The 19,874-nt window shown below is 42.6% G+C and overlaps 1 protein-coding gene across 11 annotated transcripts; it reads right to left on the bottom strand.

Annotated features, from left to right (window-relative positions):
• Window positions 1-2,163: 2,163 nt before the first annotated feature.
• wu:fa25f02 (uncharacterized protein C11orf24) lies at window positions 2,164-15,608 on the bottom strand. Of its 11 annotated transcripts, none has more exons than XR_010452979.1 (5): window positions 15,403-15,608; window positions 13,624-13,845; window positions 5,921-7,373; window positions 5,544-5,669; window positions 2,164-4,051 (listed from the first exon to the last, which is right to left on the bottom strand). XR_010452979.1 is itself a non-coding variant. In XM_064952137.1 (5 exons), exons 3-5 carry the CDS (start codon window positions 6,101-6,103, stop codon window positions 2,988-2,990), a joined length of 1,365 nt encoding a protein of 454 aa, XP_064808209.1. In that variant the 5' UTR covers window positions 6,104-7,373; window positions 13,624-13,845; window positions 15,403-15,605; the 3' UTR covers window positions 2,164-2,987. The 11 variants fall into 11 exon arrangements, 8 of the variants coding, with proteins under 8 accessions (XP_064808209.1, XP_064808211.1, XP_064808213.1 ...); XR_010452980.1 differs by having other exon boundaries at window positions 7,316-7,373; XM_064952137.1 differs by having other exon boundaries at window positions 5,929-7,373; window positions 15,403-15,605.
• Window positions 15,609-19,874: the final 4,266 nt, after the last annotated feature.

Genomic DNA, 19,874 nt, shown 5'->3' with positions numbered 1-19,874 from the left:
GCACAATTCCAACACCATCATTAAGTTTGCAGACGACACAACAGTGGTAGGCCAGATCACCGACAACAATGAGACCGACTATAGGGAGGTCAGAGATCTGGCAGAGTGGGGCCAGGACAACAACCTCTCCCTCAATGTGAGCAAGACAAAGGAGCTGGTCATGGACTATAGGAAAAGGAGGGCCGAACAGGCCCCCATTAACATCAACGGGGCTGAAGTGGAGCGGGTCGAGAGTTTAATGCTTTGGTGCCCACATCACCAACAAATTACCATGGTCCAAACACACCAAGACAGTCGTGAAGAGGGCACGACCACACCTTTCCCCGCCAGGAGACTGAAAAGATTTGGCATGGGTCCTGGTTGCATCACCGCCTGGTATGGTAACTGCTCGGCATCTGACCGTAAGGCGCGACAGAGGGTCATGCGAACGGCCCAGTACATCCCTTGGGGCCAAGCTTCCTGACATCCAGGACCTATATACTAGGCGGTGTCAAAAACTCCAGTCACCCAAGTCATGCACTTCTCTCTCTGCTACTGCACAACAAGCGGTACCGGAGCACCAAGTTCAGGACCAAAAGGCTTCTTAACAGCTACTAACTCCAAGCCATAAGATTGCTGAACAATTAATCAAATGGCCATCCGGACTATTTACTGATTTGATAATGTGTCTGAAGCCGCAGGGTGTAAAAAATAAAAAGCAAAAAACATTTTAAAACAATGGCACACTTGGTCTCTACTCATGTTCTCTATAATATACAATAACAGAAAAGTTACTTTTATGATATGAAAGAATGAAGGGAAAATTGTATAAGACACCAGGCATTGTAAACACTGAGGATTAAGCCATAGTCCTGGCAGAAAAAGCACTCCTCGGGTTGAATGCTAAGGTTCTCCAACTGGCATGAACTCGAAAGGGGGAAAAGTAGAAGCAGATGTCCCTCTGTGTATGAGTGAGGCAGGCAACCATTCCCAGCCCAGATAAATATGCCATAATGAAACCTGTCTTTATAGTCACCTGCACCATATAGCCGTCGGCATTCCCTTTGATCCACTGGGCCTTATCCACAAAAAAATTAAAATCATTGGTCTTTGTTGCTTCTAAATATTGTTTATCCCAGTAATATCCACACTACAGTGTAACAAAGTCCATGTGGAACAGGCTCTCTCAAAACAAAAGGCTTATACAGGCATGTCAGTGAGCTTATCACTAACCCCCCCTCACTCTCTGCTTCTCACCAGATATTCATATTGCAGATATTGAAATCGCATGTCCTGGAGGCTGTGATTTCCTGCTGTCTCTGATCTGACAGTTAGAGCTCAATAATGGGAGCAAACACACAACCAGAGCAAATACAGAATATTGAAGAAAAATATGAATCAGGTCTTGGCAGCAATATATTGGGGAATTGCAGAGGGGTGATAAATTATCAATGACAAATACTATAGCAACCAATTGTTAGTTATTTTTTTACTAAATGCAATATTCTTTGGCAAGGGTCAAAAAGGTTATTTTATTGCTAACTATTCCAGGAAATGGGAAACTAGAGCATGTGTGGACCAGGAAGTTCCCAAGAGAACTGTGTGTGGAACAGGGATAAAGTCCAAGGTAATAGATGTCTGAACAAGGACATTTTAGAAAGCACTGGAATGAAGAGAGCTAAGCAGAAACGCAGCAGAGAAACACCATTTAAAGCTGCCTCGAGGTACCAAAAGTTGTTTTTTTAAATGTTACAATTGGAATCCATGTGGTTTTCCCTTTTAGTTTTTCCCCCAAAAATAAATGCATCACTGGTGAGTGCATTGTTAAGGTGTCGGACCACCTCCCTGCTCTCATTACTTTCTTCTGTCAATTAATTCCTAGTCCACACCTTCAAACCTTCTCAACAGACATTACATGTGCATCACATTCCCAGGAAGTAATTACTGGGCTACAGATGTGGGATATTTATGTGCACCACCTTGAGTACACCCAGACTGATTGATATGCCCTTGTAATAAACATCAATATATCTCCCTGCCTGGGAAACACAGCATATACTGTTCACAGGCCTGCAGAAATCTTAAGTCTTACAACAGTTGAAAGACTAGCAGCCTACTAATGCATATTGCTAAAGTGCTGATTTACCCCTACTGCCATTTTATCAAACTTTCTTTTAAGAAATATGAAAGGAAAATGTATTTTATTCTTACTTTTTCCCCTTTACTGCAAATACTATAATTTAACAGTGCATTAGTAAGACTTAAAATTGGCACATAACAGGCCTTCATACCCATTTCCACCCTTGACAGAAGTTCCTCTGCCTTGGAAAGTCTCTTTTGGTCATCATACAAACTGTTCCTCCTCCTTCATAAATGGCTAGACAATTCCCTTGGCTTCAACGTAAATGTGCTTCAGTGATCAATTTGGCATTCAATCTTAATCCAAGGAGAGGAATGGTAACAAAGGAAATATGCTAGTCATGAACAAAGGAAAAAAAGGCATGAAAAATGACATACATACACAACGGATACAAACAAAATGATAACCACCGCACATATAAACCTTTTCACCCTCTTTCCCACAACAATCCAAATGACATTCCGTAGGAAAAAAAAAAAAAAAAAAAGTACTTAACCATATATATATATATGTCTTTCGTCCTATGGGTTGGGGCTGGAAGCATTTGCGTAGAAATGTAAGACAGAAATATAGGACAAACAAACCACTGTTGCGATACTTTGGCCCTTGGCCTGATAACCAAGAGGTGCATTTGTTGGCCCTTCGTAAGAGGTTAAGGCCTGAATAAAACCACAACAGTCCTGGAGCAATTTATACATACAGTAGCTGAAGAAAGAAAATCTATGAAATTGGCATGAGTACCATTAAGACAGAAAAATTTTACAATACTACAGAAAAGGCTGGTGCAAAATTGGCAATCTGTTAACTCACAAGTTATTAATCCTGTTCCAATAAAGAAATTAGATAAACAAACACTCAACTGTCACTTTCAAACCCCTGAATCAGAATACATTCCATTGATGAGGTAGTCCACCTGGGTGTAGTCTTTCGTCCTGTAGCTCTCATAGGCCTGTGTGAGGAAGATGACAACCATAACCAGGAAGAAGACTAGGCCAAACAACAGGACAGCCAATAGGATACTTGTGTCCACCAACTGGCGTGTCAGAGGCCCCCCGGCAACCACGTCTATAATGGCTCTGTTGGTACCTCCATCAAGCCTTTTTGTGCTGACCTCAACAATGAAGGTCGAAGGGACTATGGCATTTCTGGAGGTAGCTTGAGAGCTGGGGACCGCCGGAATGGTTGGTGATGGATTCCTCTCCACAACTATAGATGAGTCTATGGTGGTAGGGGTGGTTATGTTTGGAATTGTTGTTGGTGGTGGTATTGCTGTTGTGGTGGTAGTTGATGTTGGTGGTATTGCTGTTGTGGTGGTAGTTGTTGGTGGTGGTATTGCTGTTGTGGTGGTAGTTGTTGGTGGTGGTATTGCTGTTGTGGTGGTAGTTGTTGGTGGTGGTTTTGTTATTGGGTGTGTTGTGGTGGTGGTAGTTAACAGCATTGCTACTGGTACTACAGTGGTGATAGTAGTGGTATTTGTTGTTGATAATGCTGTTGTCGTCATCTGTGGATTGGCTGGTGGAGGGGTCAGGGCTGAGGGAGTCGTTGTAGTTCTGGGTTCCTGCTTTACTGAAGTGGTTGTCTCAGAGGTTTGGACTGTTGACTTAGGGGGTATGTCAGGTACTGTAGTTCCTCTGGAGGCATTGCTAACAGTCTTACTTGGAATGAAGGTGTCATTCTCAGCGGCTGGCATGGGTGTTGCAGTAATGGTAGTAAATGCAGTGGAGATGGGGGCCTGCCCATTATCCTCACGAAAATGCAAGGTAGAGTCAGTCTCATTGAGGGCAGAGGTGTCTGTACTTTGATTGGCATTATTGCTGGCTGTCAATTCAGGAGCAGTGGGGTTTTGATAGATTTCTGATGAAGTTATGGAACTGGAACTTGAAGACTCAGTGGTAGGTCCAGCGTCACACTTAAGACCACTGATGTTTTTATCTGGGGGGAAAAAACTGATTGTAAAGTCTGACAATTGTAATTGCATTACATGATATGCATTACAAATCACAAAATAGATTGTTAATTTACAAACTGAAAGAACGTTAGATTTATCAATTACACTGAACAAAAATAAAAATTTCTAAGATTTTACAGTGTTAGTTCATAAAAGGAAATCAGTCAATTGAAATAAATTCATGTATGTGAAATCCATAGATTATGGCCTAACTGGGAATAGAGATATGCATCTGTTGGTCACAGAGACCTTAAAAAAAAAAGAAAGTCAGCATCTGGTGTGACCATCATTTGCCTCATGGGCATAGAGTTGATCAGGCTGTTGATTGTGGAATGTTATCCCACTCCTCCTCAATGGCTGTGTTAAGTTGCTGGATATTGGCGTGAACTGGAACACTGTCTTACACGTCGAACTAGAACATCCCAAACATGCTCAATGGGTGACATGTCTGGTGAGTATGCAGGCCATGGAAGAACTGGGACATTTTCAGCTTCCAGGAATTGTGTACAGATCATTGCAACATGGGGCCGTGCACTATCATGCTGAAACATGAGGTTATGACGGCGGATGAATGGCACGACAATAGGTCTCAGTAGCTCATTCACGGTATCTCTGTGCAAACAAATTGCAATCACTAAAATGCAGAAAAATAAATAAAATCAGATAAATGCTTGCCTGGTACAGTTGAAACCGGAAATCTTCCGTAAAGAGCACACTTCTCCAGCATGCCAGTGGCCATCGAAGCAGAGCATTTGCCAACTGAAGTCAGTTACGATTCCGAACTGCAATCAAGTCAAGACCCTGGTGAGGACGGCGAGCACGCAGATAAGCTTACCCGATACGGTTAGTGCAGAAATTCTTTGGTTGTACAAACCCAGTTTCATCAGTTGTCTGGGTGGCTGGTCTCAGACGATCCCACAGGTGAGGAATCCAGATGTGGAGGTCCTGGGCTGGCATGGTTACACTTGGTCTGTGGTTGTGAGGCCGGTTGGACATACTGCCAAAATCTCAAACGATTTATGGTAGAGAAATTAACATTCAGTTCTCTGGCAACAGCTCTGGTGGACATTCCTGCAGTCAGCATGCCAATTGCACACTCCCTCAAAACCTGAGACATCTGTGGCAGTGTGTTGTGTGACAAAACTGCACATTTTAGAGTGTCCTTTTATTGTCCCCAGCACAAGGTGCACCTGTGTAATGATCATGCCGTTTAAATCAGCTTCTTGATATGCCATACCTGTCAGGTTGATGGATTATCTTGGTAAAGGAGAAATGCTCACTAACAGGGATGAAATGTGCATATGGAACATTTCTGGGATCTTTCATTTCAGCTCATGAATCCAGCACTTTACATGTTGCATTTATATTTTTGTTCAGTGTAATAATATTTATATTGATGGTAATAAGTTATATTCTGAACATTACTAACAATGAGTACACATGTGCATGTGTTTAAATATCGCAGCATTTGTATACCTTGTATCCTTATCAGGTCATCGACGGAGATATCATTGCAGTTAGTGCCATTGGGACACTTCAAGAAAAAGCATGTGTAGTTCTCTTTCCAAAAGACAGAATGATCACAGGTCATATGGAGTAAGCCTGTGGAATGAACACAACAAATTAAAAGAAACTCTTGCATGCAGTCAAAATCTTATATTAAACCATCGCCAAATAAGTAATTGCTCAAAAGAAATTGTCCCCCTTTATGCTTCATTGTGAGCAAGATTCCTGGCACCATGACAATCTGTACATCTCAAATGAATTCAGTAAATTTTCCTGCCATGAATCAAATCAAACTGAACAGCAGCATGAACCAAAAGCATTTGTTATGCAGGCAACATCAATGTTACCTCTTCACCTTTGGGCTCCAGAGTGGCACAGCGGTCTAAGGCACTGCATATCAGTGCTTGAGGTGTCACTACAGACACCCTGGCTCTTTTCCAGGCTGTATCACAACCGGCTGTGATTGGGAGTCCCAAACAGCGGCACAATTGGCCTAGCGTCGTCCAGGTTTGGCCGGTGTAGGCCGTCATTGTAAATAAGAATTTGTTCTTAACTGACTTGCCTAGTTAAATAAAAAAGGTTAAATTATATTTAAATACAAAAATATAGCTGGTCAACAACTTATCCAAACATTTACCATCCTTAAAAATAAAATAAAAAGTTACCACAATTAGCCCTGGAAATTTCTTACATTTTCACCACAGCACTATTGTTTTTACTCTATTTTTTTGTGCAACTCATATTTTATTTCATTCCTCTCAGCAACCACTGTCAGGGCTTTTTCAGGAGACCTGGGATCCATTACAGAAACAGATGGGAGAAAAACAGGCCTGTTTACGCCTCCTTTGATCCCTGCCAAACTTTGTGTGTGACTGAAGAGGTAGCTCCAGAACACCTCAGCCTCAACATCCAGCAGTGCCCGCCTGGTGTCTCTTCTCCCACTGCAGAGCAGACCTACTGATGAGGACAAAAGGTGGGGGAAATATTCAGACCAGAGGCAGCCTTGGGCCTGGACCGAAGGAGAGCTAGCCCGTTAGGGAGTCAGTGTGAGAGATAGCAGAGCTAGTTGTGAGACCTCATGTCACACTCCTCCCCGGCCTTATTTTGGAGCTGCTGCTAGGCACTGAAGCATCAAAAGTCCTTTGTGGTTAAAAACTTCAGGTGAAATGGCGTAGAGAGCCATTCCTGGTCAGTGACGGTAAACTAATTGGAAGGCCAGACACTGTTTTAAATTATTCTGCAGCTGTTCCAAATGGGATGGGAAAAGAGTGGAGGGTTGGGAGTTGGGGAAAGCAGGGTCAGTGGGTTTGAAAATCAAAGTTGCAGAGGGCCCCTCTCTCCCCTCCCTCTTAAATTACTAGGGGTCATCCTATGCTAGGGGCTTGACGTGTACCAAACATACAGGTCTCTAAGCTGGAATGCTGAATGATTATGTATTTATAGCGCTTTGTCATACCACACATTACATGCTTCCAGATGGTAATACCAACCTTATTTTCATGCCCTACTACTCAACCCACATTGCATCGTATGCCTCTCAGAAAAGCTGTCACTTGTTTATAGTGGATCATGTGGTGGAACTGGAAGAGGGCTGGGCCATTTACAACTAACTCCTCCCGATAAATACTGCCTGGGGTACATGCATGTACTTGCTGCATGCATCTGACCACTCAGGTGGTGCAGCGTGTGCGGCAAAAGTATTGTAAGATTTAATTAAAGAACATGTCATGACAAAGACTCACCAAAGCAGGGCCAGGCTCATAAACACAGCAAGGCCTAAGCATCCCTTTCATCTTAAATCTGAAACACATGGCTTCTTTGAAATTATGTCCTTTAGCAGAGATGTGATTTGAAAAAAAAACAAAAAAAAAAAAAACACATGGCTTTGCTTTTAACAAAAACGATATTCCACAGACTATTCCCATATCAGTTGTGTTCCTACATCATCCAAGAGGTAAACTTTTAGAGGTAGGGAGGTACAGTTGCTGCCAAATACATTGGCACCCTGCACTTTTATTAAATTAAACAATTTCCTATTTCTTCTAGAATAAGTATTTTTAAATGGATTTTCAACATTGCAGAACACATGTTACTTTAGTAACCTTAAGTTTAAATTGAGAGAATAAAGGCAAATGGCATGGACAAAATTACTGGCACAAATGTATTATAATCCCTAATAATCCTGTTTACACAGACACATTTGAAATCAGGCTACTTGACGGGACTTTTGATAAATGCAGAAGCATACTTTTCAGTTGTTCCTGAATTTATGCCTTGATCACACCGACAGTGTCATTTTGGTACATCAGAAGTACATTAATTTCCAATGGGCCGCTGCATTTGTGTTGCAGAGGCATTTGCAGTATGTTCTGTGTTGTACATAAGTCGGATTTATCGAAAGTATGCATCAAACTGTATATGCACACGGCATGACAGAATTGGTAGTATAAGGTGAATGTTTAACTTTAGATGTACACATATCCAAATGATGCTGCGTACCATTTTGCGCAATGGCGCAGCATTTCTTTTTCTTTTTTTTCAGCTGCGACCTGGCCAAGATAAAGCAAAGCGACACATACAAAGTAACACATGGAATAAACAAACAGACTTTTTCTGTGTTATTGACTATATACAGTGTGTGTACATGAGGTAGGATAAGGGAGGTAAGGCAATAAATAGGCCACAGTGGCAAAATAATTACAATATAGCAATGAAACACTGGAGTGACAGATGTGCAGAATATGAGTGTGCAAGTAGAGATACTGGGGTGCAAAGGAGAAAAATAAATAAATAACAGTATGGGGATGAGGTCATTGGATAGCCTTCTGTAAATAGTCTATGTACAGGAGCAGTGATCTGTGAGCTGCTCTGACAGCTGGTGCTTAAAGCTAGTGAGAGATAGGACTCTCCAGCTTCAGTGATTTTTGCAGTAAGTTCCAGTCATTGGCAGCAGAGAACCTGAAGGAAAGGCAGCCAAAGTAGGAATTGGCTAGGGGGTGACCAGTAAAATATACCCGCTGGAGTGTGCTACGGGTGGGTGCTGCGATGGTACCAGTGAGCTGAGATAAGGCGGGGCTTTACCTAGCAAAGACTTGTAGATGACCTGGAGTCAATGGGTTTGGTGACAAATATGAAGTGAGGGCCAGCCAGCAAGAGCATACAGGTCGCAGTGGTGGGTAGTATGAGGCTTTGGTGACAAAACGGATGGCACTGTGATAGACTGCATCCAATTTGCTGAGTAGAGTGTTGAAGGCTATTTTGTAAATGACATCGCCGAAGTCAAGGATCGGTAGTCTGCGTAGAGGTGGTTTAGAGAATCACCAGCAGCAAGAGCGACATCATTGATGTGTACAGAGAAGAGAGTCAACCCGAGAATTGAACCCCGTGGCACCCCCATAGGCTGCCAGAGGTAGGTGAGGCAGTCATTTGAGAAACCAAGGCTGATGAGTCTGCCGATAAGAATGTGGTGATTGACAGAGTCAAAAGCCTTGCCCAGTTCAATGAATACAGCTGCACAGTATTGTCTTTTATCGATGGCGGTTATGATATCGTTTAGGACCTTGAGCGTGGCTGAGGTGCACCCATGATCACTCGGAAACAAGATTGCATAGGGGAGAAGGTACGGTGGGATTCAAAATTTTCCGTTTTTTCACTTGGCTTTCGAATACCTTAGAAAAGGCAGGGTAGGATAGATATAGGTCTGTAGCAGTTTGGGTCTAGAGTGTCTCCCCCTTTGAAGAGGGGAATGACCGCCGCAGCTTTCCAATCTTTGGGGATCTCAGACGATACAAAAGAGGTTGAACAGGCTAGTAATTGGGGCTGCAACAATTTCGGCTGATAATTTTAGAAAGAGGGTCCAGGTTGTCTAGCCCGGCTGATTTGTAGGGGTCCAGATTTTGCAGCTCTTTCAGAACATCAGCTATCTGGATTTGGGTGATGTAGAAATGGGGGAGGCTAGGGCAAGTTGCTGTGGGGGGGGTGCAGGGCTGTTGACCGGGTTAGGGGTGAGATGGCGAGGAATGCACTTTTAAAGAATAACCAGGCATCCTCTGATGGAATGAGGTCAATATCCTTCCAGGATACCCGCGCCAGGTTGATTAGAAAGGCCTGCACGCTGAAGTGTTTTAGGGGGCATTTGACAGTGATGAGGGGTGGTCTTTTGACCAGACCGTTTACGGATGCAGGCAGTGATTGCTGAGATCCTGGTTGAAGACAGCAGAGATTTATTTAGAGGACAGGTTGGTTAGGATGATATCTTTGAGAGTGCCTGTGTTTACAGATTTGGGGTTGTACCTGGTGGGTGCATTGATAATTTGTGTGAGATTGAGGGCATCAATCTTAGATTGTAGGATGGCCAGAGTGTTAAGCATGTCCCAGTTTAGGTCACCTAACAGCACAAGCTCTGAAGCTAGATGGGGGGGCAATCAATTCACATATGGTGTCCAAGGCACAGCTGGGGGCAAAGGATGGTCTACAGCAAGCGGCAACAATGAGAGACTTGTTTCTGGAAAGGTGGATTTTCAAAAGTAGAAGCTCAAATTGTTTGGGCACAGACCTGGATAGTAAGAGAGAACTCTGCAGGCCATCTCTGTAGTAGCTTGCAACTCCGGCCCCTTTGGCAGTTCTATATTGTTGGAAAATGTTATAGTTAAGGATGGAAATTTCAGGGGTTTTGGTGGTCTTCCTAAGCCAGGATTCAGACACAGCGAGGACATCCGGGTTGGCAGAGTGTGCTAAAGCAGTGAATAAAACAAATTTAGGAAGGAGGCTTCTAATGTTAACATACATGAAGCCAAGGCTTTTACGGTTACAGAAGTCAACAAATGAGAGCGCCTGGGGAATGGGAGTGGAGCTAGGCACTGCAGGTCCTGGATTAACCTCTACATCACCAGAGGATTGGAGGAGTAGGATAAGAGCATGGCTAAAGGCTATAAAAACTGGTCGTCTAGTACGTTCGGAACAGAGAGTAAAAGGAGCAGGTTTCTGGGCACGGTAGAATAGAGTCAAGGTATAATGTACAGACAAAGGTATGGTAGGATGTGAATACAGTGGAGGTAAACCTATGCATTGAGTGATGAGAGAGATATTGTCTCTAGAAACATCCTTTAAACCAAGTGAGGTCACCGCATGTGTGGGAGGCGGGAACTAAAGGTTTAGCTAAGGCGTATTGAGCAGGGCTAGAGGCTCTACAGTGAAATAAGGCAATAATCACTAATCAAAACAGCAATGGACAAGGCATATTGACATTAGGTAGAGGCATGCGTAGCCGACTTGACTCGCACATAATGCCTCGATCACACCTGCAGTGTCATCGCGCAAAGTGGACTGTAGCATCATCTGGATACGTGTGCAACAAAAAAGTTGAACATTTACCTTCTGCTACTATTTCTGTCAAGTTGTCCATGCATTGAATTTGATGCATACTTTCGATAAAGCCAACGTACGCGCCACACAGAACGCACTGAAACGCAATGCTGCAAGACAAACGCACCGTTCCACTAATGTACTTCCGGTGTTTAATCATTTTTTATTTAACTAGGCAAGTCAGTTAAGAACAAATTCTTATTTACAATGACGGCCTACACCGGACAAACCCGGAAGATGCTGGGCCAATTGTGCGCCACCCTATGGGACTCTCAATCACGGCTGGTTGTGATACAACCTGGATGTACCAAAATGCAATCTTCCAAACGTTTTATTTTTAATACATTTATCAACGTCTTATTTATTTTTTTCCTCGCGTAACTTTTTACCCCAGACACTAACCACCACCAGCCGAAAAAGCTAAGTAGTAACATTAACACTATGCCATCTAATTGCAGTCACTGTACTCATAATATACAGGAGAACTATTGCCTTATAGTGAGGATAGCCGTGTTGCAAGCACAGCTTCAGATGCAATCATTAGGCAAGGGCAATTTAAGTGAAGGAAAGGATGAAACAGAATCTGTGTCACCAGTAAGTACAGATAATAGCATAAATCCACCCCCCCAGAGCCATCATCGACTCAGTGGGTTTTGTCCAACATGTCTCCAGACCTACTTATTGCCACAGTCATACCCTGGATCTAGTTGTCCCGTGGAATACATATTGTGGATCTAAATGTTTTTCCTCATAATCCTAGATTATCAGACCACCATTTTATTACATTTGCAATCGCAACAAATAATCTGCTCTAACCCCAACCAAGGATCATCAAAAGCTGTGCTATAAATTCATTGGACAACCCAAAGATTCCTAGACGCACTTCCAGACACCCTCCACCTACCCAGGAATGTCGGAGTACAAAAATCAGTTAACCACCTAACTGAGGATCTTAATTTAACCTTGCACAATACCCTAGATGCAAAAAAAAAAAAACATTTGTCACAAGAACCTAGCTCCCAGGCATACAGAAAATACCCGAGCCCTGAAGCAAGCTTCCAGAAAATTGGAACAGAAACGGTGCTTCCCCAAACTGGAAGTCTTCTGACTTGCTTAGAAAGACAGTACTGTGCAATATCGAAGAGCCCTCACTGCTGCTAGATCATCCTATTTTTCCAACTTAGAGAATAGGAAGAATTCTACATTTATTTTTGATTCCGTCGCAAAGATAACTAAAAAAACAAACGTAATTCAACGAGAGGTTAGCTTTGATAGCAATGATCAATTCATGAACTTCGATGAAAAGATCATGATTATTAGAAAGCAAGTTACGGACTCCACTTTGAATCTGCGTATTTCTCCAACGCTCAGTTGTCCTGAGTATGCTGTTGCGCAGCAGCTCACTGAAGACAAATAATGTATATGAAATGATTGTCAGTTTTTTATCATAGAGACTGCACTCATGAAGCTGGTAAATTACCTTTTAATGGCATCAGACGAAGGTTCTGAATCAGTCCTCGTGCTTCTAGACCCTAGTGCTGCTTTTGACACCATCGATCAGCACATTCTTTTGGAGAGATTAGAAACACTAATTGGTCTACACAGACAAGTTCTTGCCTGGTTAGGATCTTATCTATCGAAAAGATATCAGTTTGTCTCTGCGGATGGTTTGTCCTCTGACAAGTTTCACTGTCCCTCAAGGTTCCATTTTAGGACTATTGTTTTCACTATATATTCTACCTCTTGGTGATGTCATTCGGAAACACTATCAACTTTCACTGCTATGTGGACAACACAAAGCTGTACATTTCGATTAAACATGGTGAAGCCCCAAAATTGCCTACCCTGGAAGCCTGTGTTTCAGACATAAGGAAGTGGATGGCGGCAAATGTTTTACTTTTAATCTTGGACAAAATAGAGATGCTAGTTCTAGGTTCCAAGAAACAATGATCTGCTGTCAGATCTGAAAATGAATATTGATGCTTGTACAGTTGTCTAAAATAAAACTGAAGGACCTCTGCGTTACACTGGACCCTGATCTCTCTTGACGAACAAATCAAGAATATTTCAAAAACTGCTTTTTTCCCCCCATCTTCGTAACCTTGCAAAAATGACAATCAGTTTAAAATAAAATTATTTGTGTGCATGTAAACATAACCATTGATGGCTACAAAAATAATTTGTTGGCAGTTCTTAGCCAAAGGCTATGCAACCAAGTACTAGCTCCGGGGTGCCAATAATATTTTCCATGCCATTTGTCGTCATTTTATAAATTACAATTGTAAACTTACGTTTACAAATATAAAATTGGTTGCGCAATGCTGAAAATCCAATAACAAGGTATGGTGAGCAATGTATATTTTAAAATAAATGGGGAATAATTTATGAAAACTGCATGGGTGCCAATATATTTGGATGCAACTCTAGGTAGCATACAGCATAGCTTATCTTCTAAATGAGTTTAGACACCTTATGAACAAATACCATTTCCACAAGCAGTACGACAACGTAACAAAAATTACTTAATTAACTTCTGTGAACAGGATGTATGTAGGCTACATTGAACAACAAGCTATTTTATACGTTTACAGTCAAATCAATTGTTTGAGTTTTAGGTGCGTTTTCAGTGGGACAACTCACTGCAATATGGCAGTAACACCTGATTTATAGGCTGACTCAAACTTACATACATCCAAGCATTGGGTTTGATTTGTCATTTTCAGGCTGGCTATAACACAGGACTCGCTGATAACATGAGATGACAGACAAGGCAGCAAAAAGAGCCCCAGGACCAGGAGAAGATGCAGGGTCATGGTGAAATGGTGGCACACACTGGGCAGGGAGACAGAGGTGGTGGACAGGAGTCACAATGAAGGCAGGGAACACACCACCATCACAGCTCTAAAATCTACAGGACACAGGCATAGAAAACGGTTTTAAATAAGGTGTTTGCAGTTGTCATCAGCCCATACAAATTCATAGGCCTACTTGACTTTATTTATTTTTTTAACTTGCATTTCATTACATTTTTTCAATAGAGCAGCAGTTGGAATATATTATAACCATGTCAATTCTAGTTTATTCAAGACACATGTATAAAAATAATTTGTCAATTTTGACATCCGTAGAGCGAAATAAAACAGTCGATGTTTTGCTGTAGGCGTCTGCCCTGAGTAACGGGACCTGAGCAGTTTAGAATCAAAGTTTGACTCATGAGCACCATCTAGCAGGATTGCACGGAAACTGCAAGGTGGGACTTTCGTAATTTATTAATCTCGGGTAATGAGGAACTAAAATCTCACGCAATTGGTTTCCATAGTATGTCCAAGATTTTATAATTGTATGGACTATTACACAAATTATACATGAGGTTACAGTTCTAAGATCTAGCTAGCCTGAAGACCAGAGAGCAAGTTAAGCTTGCAGAAAGGCACAAAAGTTGATGTTGTACAGGGCAATACCAACCATTGTTAACTATTCTGGCCTTCAGGTACAGGTTTTATGTTGAGGCACTATAATTGTGATACAATAAATATCAACACGTATACAGGTCAGACATTCAACTGAGTAGGCCTCAAAGCAGTTCTTGAATTCCAGAGTCCTGTTCATTCTTTCTGGACACTCACTGCTTGTAGACAATGCTCAAGTTTACAAAAGGCAAACTCAAGAACACTTTTTCAGAACTCCTGTTGGCTCTACCCTAAATATAATCAGCATTGAGCTGAGCAAATTGTCACAGTTCACTACGATACATGTATGCCAAAGTGGCGATCATGTGATGGGCTCAACAATGGATTTGCTCCACTTCACTCCACAACTGGACAAACGACCAGTTTACAGAGTATGTGTATGAAACACACCAGAGCCTTCTGGCTAGGTATTTATTACACATGTTTAACCCATTGTGCATTCATTTGGCACTAAGGTTTTAACCATATACCGTTGCAGCTAAACCTGCATTACTTTTTCATAAACATACAAGCATCTGTCTTCAGACCTCTCCCTAGCTGAGTTTACTCAACGAGATAGATATCCATTTTTTTAAACACAGGGAGCTGAACTAGAACGAACCTCTCCCTTGCCCAGTAATTTGGCTAGCCGCTAACTAATAGCCAACACTGCGTTGCAATGCAGGTTCATCACACTAACGTTAGTTTGTTAACGTTCGCTAGCTAGTTACTTTATTAGCCAATTGGACAGTTAACTAACAGTTAGTACAGGATAGTTTTTTACTTCGCTAGTTCCTACCACATCCACCACAGCACAGGTCCAAGTAAGTTGTTAGTAGTAACAAACAGAGACTGTAGTAGAGAAATAACCCCATATCTCTGGTAGCAAATGATACTCAACAGTCAATACCCACTTCAATATTATTTGGTAGTAGCTAGGTAGGGGAGCCAGCTAACTAGCTAGTCGCCTAGCTGGATAGCTAGCTAACGTTAGTTGAACACCAAATGAAACTCACCCAGGCAGGAGGCTAACAACACACACCTTCAGTCAACTTATGTCTCTGTTCTTGTAGCTAGAAAACACCATAGTAGTTGACAGTCTATAGACAAACCAAAGACGTGTCATCTCATGTCAACCAACATCAGCAAAACATCCCACTTTCCAACACAGGTGGAGCTAACTGAAGTAGCTAGCTGGCTCAGCAAACAACTACTTAAAGGTCGTCATCACTAGTTACCACAATCACAAAGTCAGAAGGTCCGCCTACTCGACCAATCATATGAGGGAGTGTGATGACGCGTATGCCGGCCGGCTTGCAGGGACATGCGAGAGACGTGTTTACTTAAAAATCATACAATGTGATTTTCTGGATTTTTGTTTTATATTCCGTCTCTCACAGTTGAAGTGTACCCATGATAAGGTTACAGACCTCTACATGCTTTGTAAGTAGGAAAACCTGCAAAATCGGCAGTGTTTCAAATACTTGTTCTCCCCACTGTATATTACTATTGGAATGAAATGCTTGCAGCGGTCTAAGGCACTTTGCAGTGCTAAAGGCATCACTACAGGCCCGGCCGTGATCGGGTGTCCCATAGGGCAGCGCACAATTGGCCTAGTGTCGCCCGGGATAGGGGAGGGTTCCAGGAATTGTGTACAAATACATGCGACATGGGGCCCTACATTCTCAGGCTAAAACGTGAGTTCATGGCTGCAGTTGAATGGCACAACAATGGGCCTCATCATCTCATCATGGTATCTCTGTGCATTCAAGTTGCTGTTGATAAAATGCATTCGTGTTCATTGTCCGTAGCTCATGCCTGCCCATATCATAACCCCACCTCCACTATAGGGCACTCTGTTCAGAATGTTGACATAAGCAATCCGCTCGCCCACATGATGCCATCTGCCCAGTACAGTTGAAACTGGGCTTAATCTGTGAAGAGCACGCTTCCCTAGTGTGCCAGGGGCCATTGAAGGTGAGCATTTGCCCACTGAAGTCGGTTACAACACCGAACTGCAATCAGGTCTAGACCCTGGTGAGGACGATTAGCATGCAGATGAGCTTCCCTGAGATTAATTCTGACAGCTTGTGCAGAAATTCTTCGGTTGCGCAAACCCACAGTTTCATCATCTGTCCGGCTGGCTGGTCTCAGACGATCCCGCAGGTGAAGAAGCCAGATGTGGAGTTCCTGGGCTGGCTTGGTTACACGTGGTTTGCGGTTGAGGCCGGTTGGACGTACTGCCAAATTCTCTAAAATTATGGTAGGGAAATTAATTAATTAATTCTCTGCCAACAGCTGTGGTGGACATTCCTGAAGTCAGCATGCCAGTTGTGTGACAAAATTGCACATTTTAGAGTGGCCTTTTATTGTCCTCAGCACAAGGTGCACCTGTGTAGTGATCATGCTGTTTAATCAGCTCCTTGATATGCCACACCTGTCAGGTGGATGGATTATCTTGACAAAGGAGAAATGCTCACTAACAGGGATGTAAAGAAATATATGCTCTAAATTTGAGAGAACTAAGCTTTTTGTGCGTATGGAACATTTCTGGGATCTTTTATTTCAGCTCATGAAACATGGGATCAACACTTGTTGCGTTTATATTTTTGTTCAACATATTTTATATGAGGTGACAGTATAGAATGTCACGTTTTATTGAGGACATTTTCATACAAATCTGTTTTACCATTTAAAAATTAAATAACTTTTTGTATCTAGTCCCCCATTTGAAGGTGTTAAGTATTTGTACAAATTCACTTATAGTGTATTACATTTAATCAAAGTCACTACAGACCCTATTCGATCCCGGGCTGTTAAATAAAGGCTAGATTTTTAAAAATTGAAAAAAATGCTAACCTCGCCTGTTATTGGATTTAGGTTCTAATTTCTGGTGCAATCATCCAGACAGATCAAGACAAACTCAAGCTAAATGTATTCACCATACTGGGTGTTCCTGCTGCATAGCATGTATACAGTCACACAAGCACATATATTTATACCTTCCGACTAGGCCCTCCACCCTTCTATGTCTAGGATGGACAATCTGTCTCTGTTCTTCCTATTGATTTTATCGTGTCCCAACCTGAGTTCAGAACCTTTGTACTCCTCTGTGCCTTTCATGGATCTTATCAGTCAGGAGAGGCCTTGAGTTATTGGGAGTCCACATTCCCACATTCTCCTGAAGTCCACTAGATAATTGCACTTCTCATACACAAAGAGCTTAAACCTAACACTACTTTCAATCTCAAAGAATATATAAAAACTGTATATTCATACTAAGAGTACATAATGATAGAAAACAGTAAAGACCTAAGACAGTGTTATAGAATAGTAATTACGATCTATCAGCTCCAACCCCAGAGATATGGCTCCTATTCAAGTCTTATAGAATAATTATTGCACTTAGCCTTTGTACTTTCTCTTTGCCCAAATGCCACACACACTTTCAACTCAGTCATCAAGTTTGCAGATGACACAACAGTAGTAGGCTTTACTAACAAATGGGGCAGCAGGTAGCCTAGTGGTTAGAGCGTTAGACTAATAACCGAAAGGTTGCAAGATCGGATCCCCGATCTGACAAGGTAAAATCTGTCTTTCTGCACCTGAACAAGGCAGTTAACCCACTGTCCATAAGCCATCATTGAAAATAAGAATTTGTTCTTAACTGACTTGCCTAGTTAAATAAAGGTAAAAAAAAATAAATGCAAGACAACCTACAGGAAGGATGTGAGGTCCCTGGGAGAGTGGTGCAAGGAAACTAACCTCTTACTCAATGTCAAAAAAACAAAGGAGCTGATTGTGGACTTCAGACAACAGCAGAGGGAGCACACCCCTATCCATATCAACAGGACCACAGTGGAGAAGGTAGAACATTTTAAGTACCTCTGCGTACACATCACTATTTCAGCATACACATCTGAAATAGTCCACCCCCACAGACAGTGTGGCGAAAAATGTGTATCAGCACCTCTTCAACCTCAGGAGGCTGAAAAATGTTGTCTTGGCCCCTAAAACCCTCACAAACCTTTACAGATTTCCAAATGAGAGCATCCTGTCGGGCTGGTACAGCAACTGCACCACCCGCAAATTTAGGGCTCTCCAGACTGTGGTGCGGTATGCCCAACACATCACTGGGGGCAAACTACCTGCCCTCCAGGACAAATACAGCACATGAAGTCACAGGAAGGCCAAAAAGATCATCAAGGACATCAACCACCCGAGCCATGGCCTGTTCACCCGTTATCATCCAGAAGGCGAGGTCAGTACAGGTGTTTCAAAGCTGGGACCATGAGACTGAATCGTCATCCAACTCAGATTTCCAAGTGGGGAACTATGGCCTCTTTCGAGAGTTCAGACTTTCTGTAATTATGGTAGCATCCAAGTGTTCAGAAACATATATTCTTATTTCCAATAAAAGTGACTCCAAATAACATAATACAATATTTACTATTAATTTCTATTGGCCCTCAAATAACAGGTAACATTTTGTACTGTTGCCTCCTATTGAACCATTTTATCTCATATCCAAAATGCTGGAGTAAAGAATCAAATTAAAAGTTTTAGCTTCACTCTGTCATGCCTCGGTCTTAGTATTTTGTGTTTTAGTTAATTAGTTAGTCAGGCCAGGGTGTGACATGGGTTTATTGTTTGTTGTATTCTTAGTGGGGTTTTTTAGTTATTGGGATTGTAGCTGATTAGGGGTGTGTGTTACATAGGTTTGGCTGCCTGAGGCGGTTCTCAATCAGAGTCAGGTGATTCTCGTTGTCTCTGATTGGGAACCGTATTTAGGTAGCCTGGGTTTCGCTTTGTATTTCGTGGGTGATTGTTCCTGTCTCTGTGTTAGTGTTCACCAGTCAGGCTGTAATAGGTTTCACGTTCCGTTTTGTTGTTTTGTATTTATTAGTTATTTCATGTATAGTTTCGTTATCTGTTTCACTAATAAACATGAATAACAAACACGCTGCATTTTGGTCCGACTCTCTTTCGACAAACGAAGAACGTTGTTACAGAATCACCCACCTGACACGGACCGAGCAGCGTGTCAACAGGCAGGAGCAGCCCAAAGAGGAGCAGCCCAAAGAGGAGCCGCGTATTAAGGATTTCTGGACATGGGAGGAAATCCTTGACGGGAGAGGACCCTGGGCTAAACCAGGGGAGTGTAGCCGCCCAAAGGTGCAGCAGGCGAAGAGGAAACAGGAGCTGGAAGGAAAAGGACCCTGGGCTCAGCCTGGTGAATATCGCCGCCCTAAGGAGGAACTAGAAGCGGCTGAAGCGGAGAGGCGCTGGTATGAGGAGGCAGCACGGCGACGTGGATGGAAACAGGAGCAGCCCAGAATGGAGTACAGTATGGATATTACGACGTGGGAAGAAATAGACAGGTGGGCGGCCGGCCCAGAGAGAGTGCCGGAGCACGCCTGGGATTCGCTGGAGCAGTGCGAAGAAGGCTATAGGAGAATGGAGTCGGAAAAAAGACACGGCGGCGCAG

The sequence above is a fragment of the Oncorhynchus masou genome, chromosome 31 (genome assembly GCF_036934945.1).
Source record: "Oncorhynchus masou masou isolate Uvic2021 chromosome 31, UVic_Omas_1.1, whole genome shotgun sequence".
NCBI classification, from domain to species: Eukaryota; Metazoa; Chordata; class Actinopteri; order Salmoniformes; family Salmonidae; genus Oncorhynchus; species Oncorhynchus masou.
The sequence above is the reverse complement of the archived record's forward strand: the minus strand, read 5'-3'. Positions and strand labels throughout refer to the sequence as shown.

Excerpts from the sequence above, each read along its gene's own strand:
- wu:fa25f02 (XM_064952137.1), bottom strand. The coding sequence starts at position 6,103 with ATGACGGCCTACACCGGCCAAACCTGGACGACGCTAGGCCAATTGTGC. Across the intron at positions 5,670-5,928 it reads TGCCACTCTGGAGCCCAAAG|GCTTACTCCATATGACCTGT; the intron begins GTGAAGAGGTAA and ends TTCATTCCACAG. Across the intron at positions 4,052-5,543 it reads TGACCTGATAAGGATACAAG|ATAAAAACATCAGTGGTCTT; the intron begins GTATACAAATGC and ends TTTTCCCCCCAG.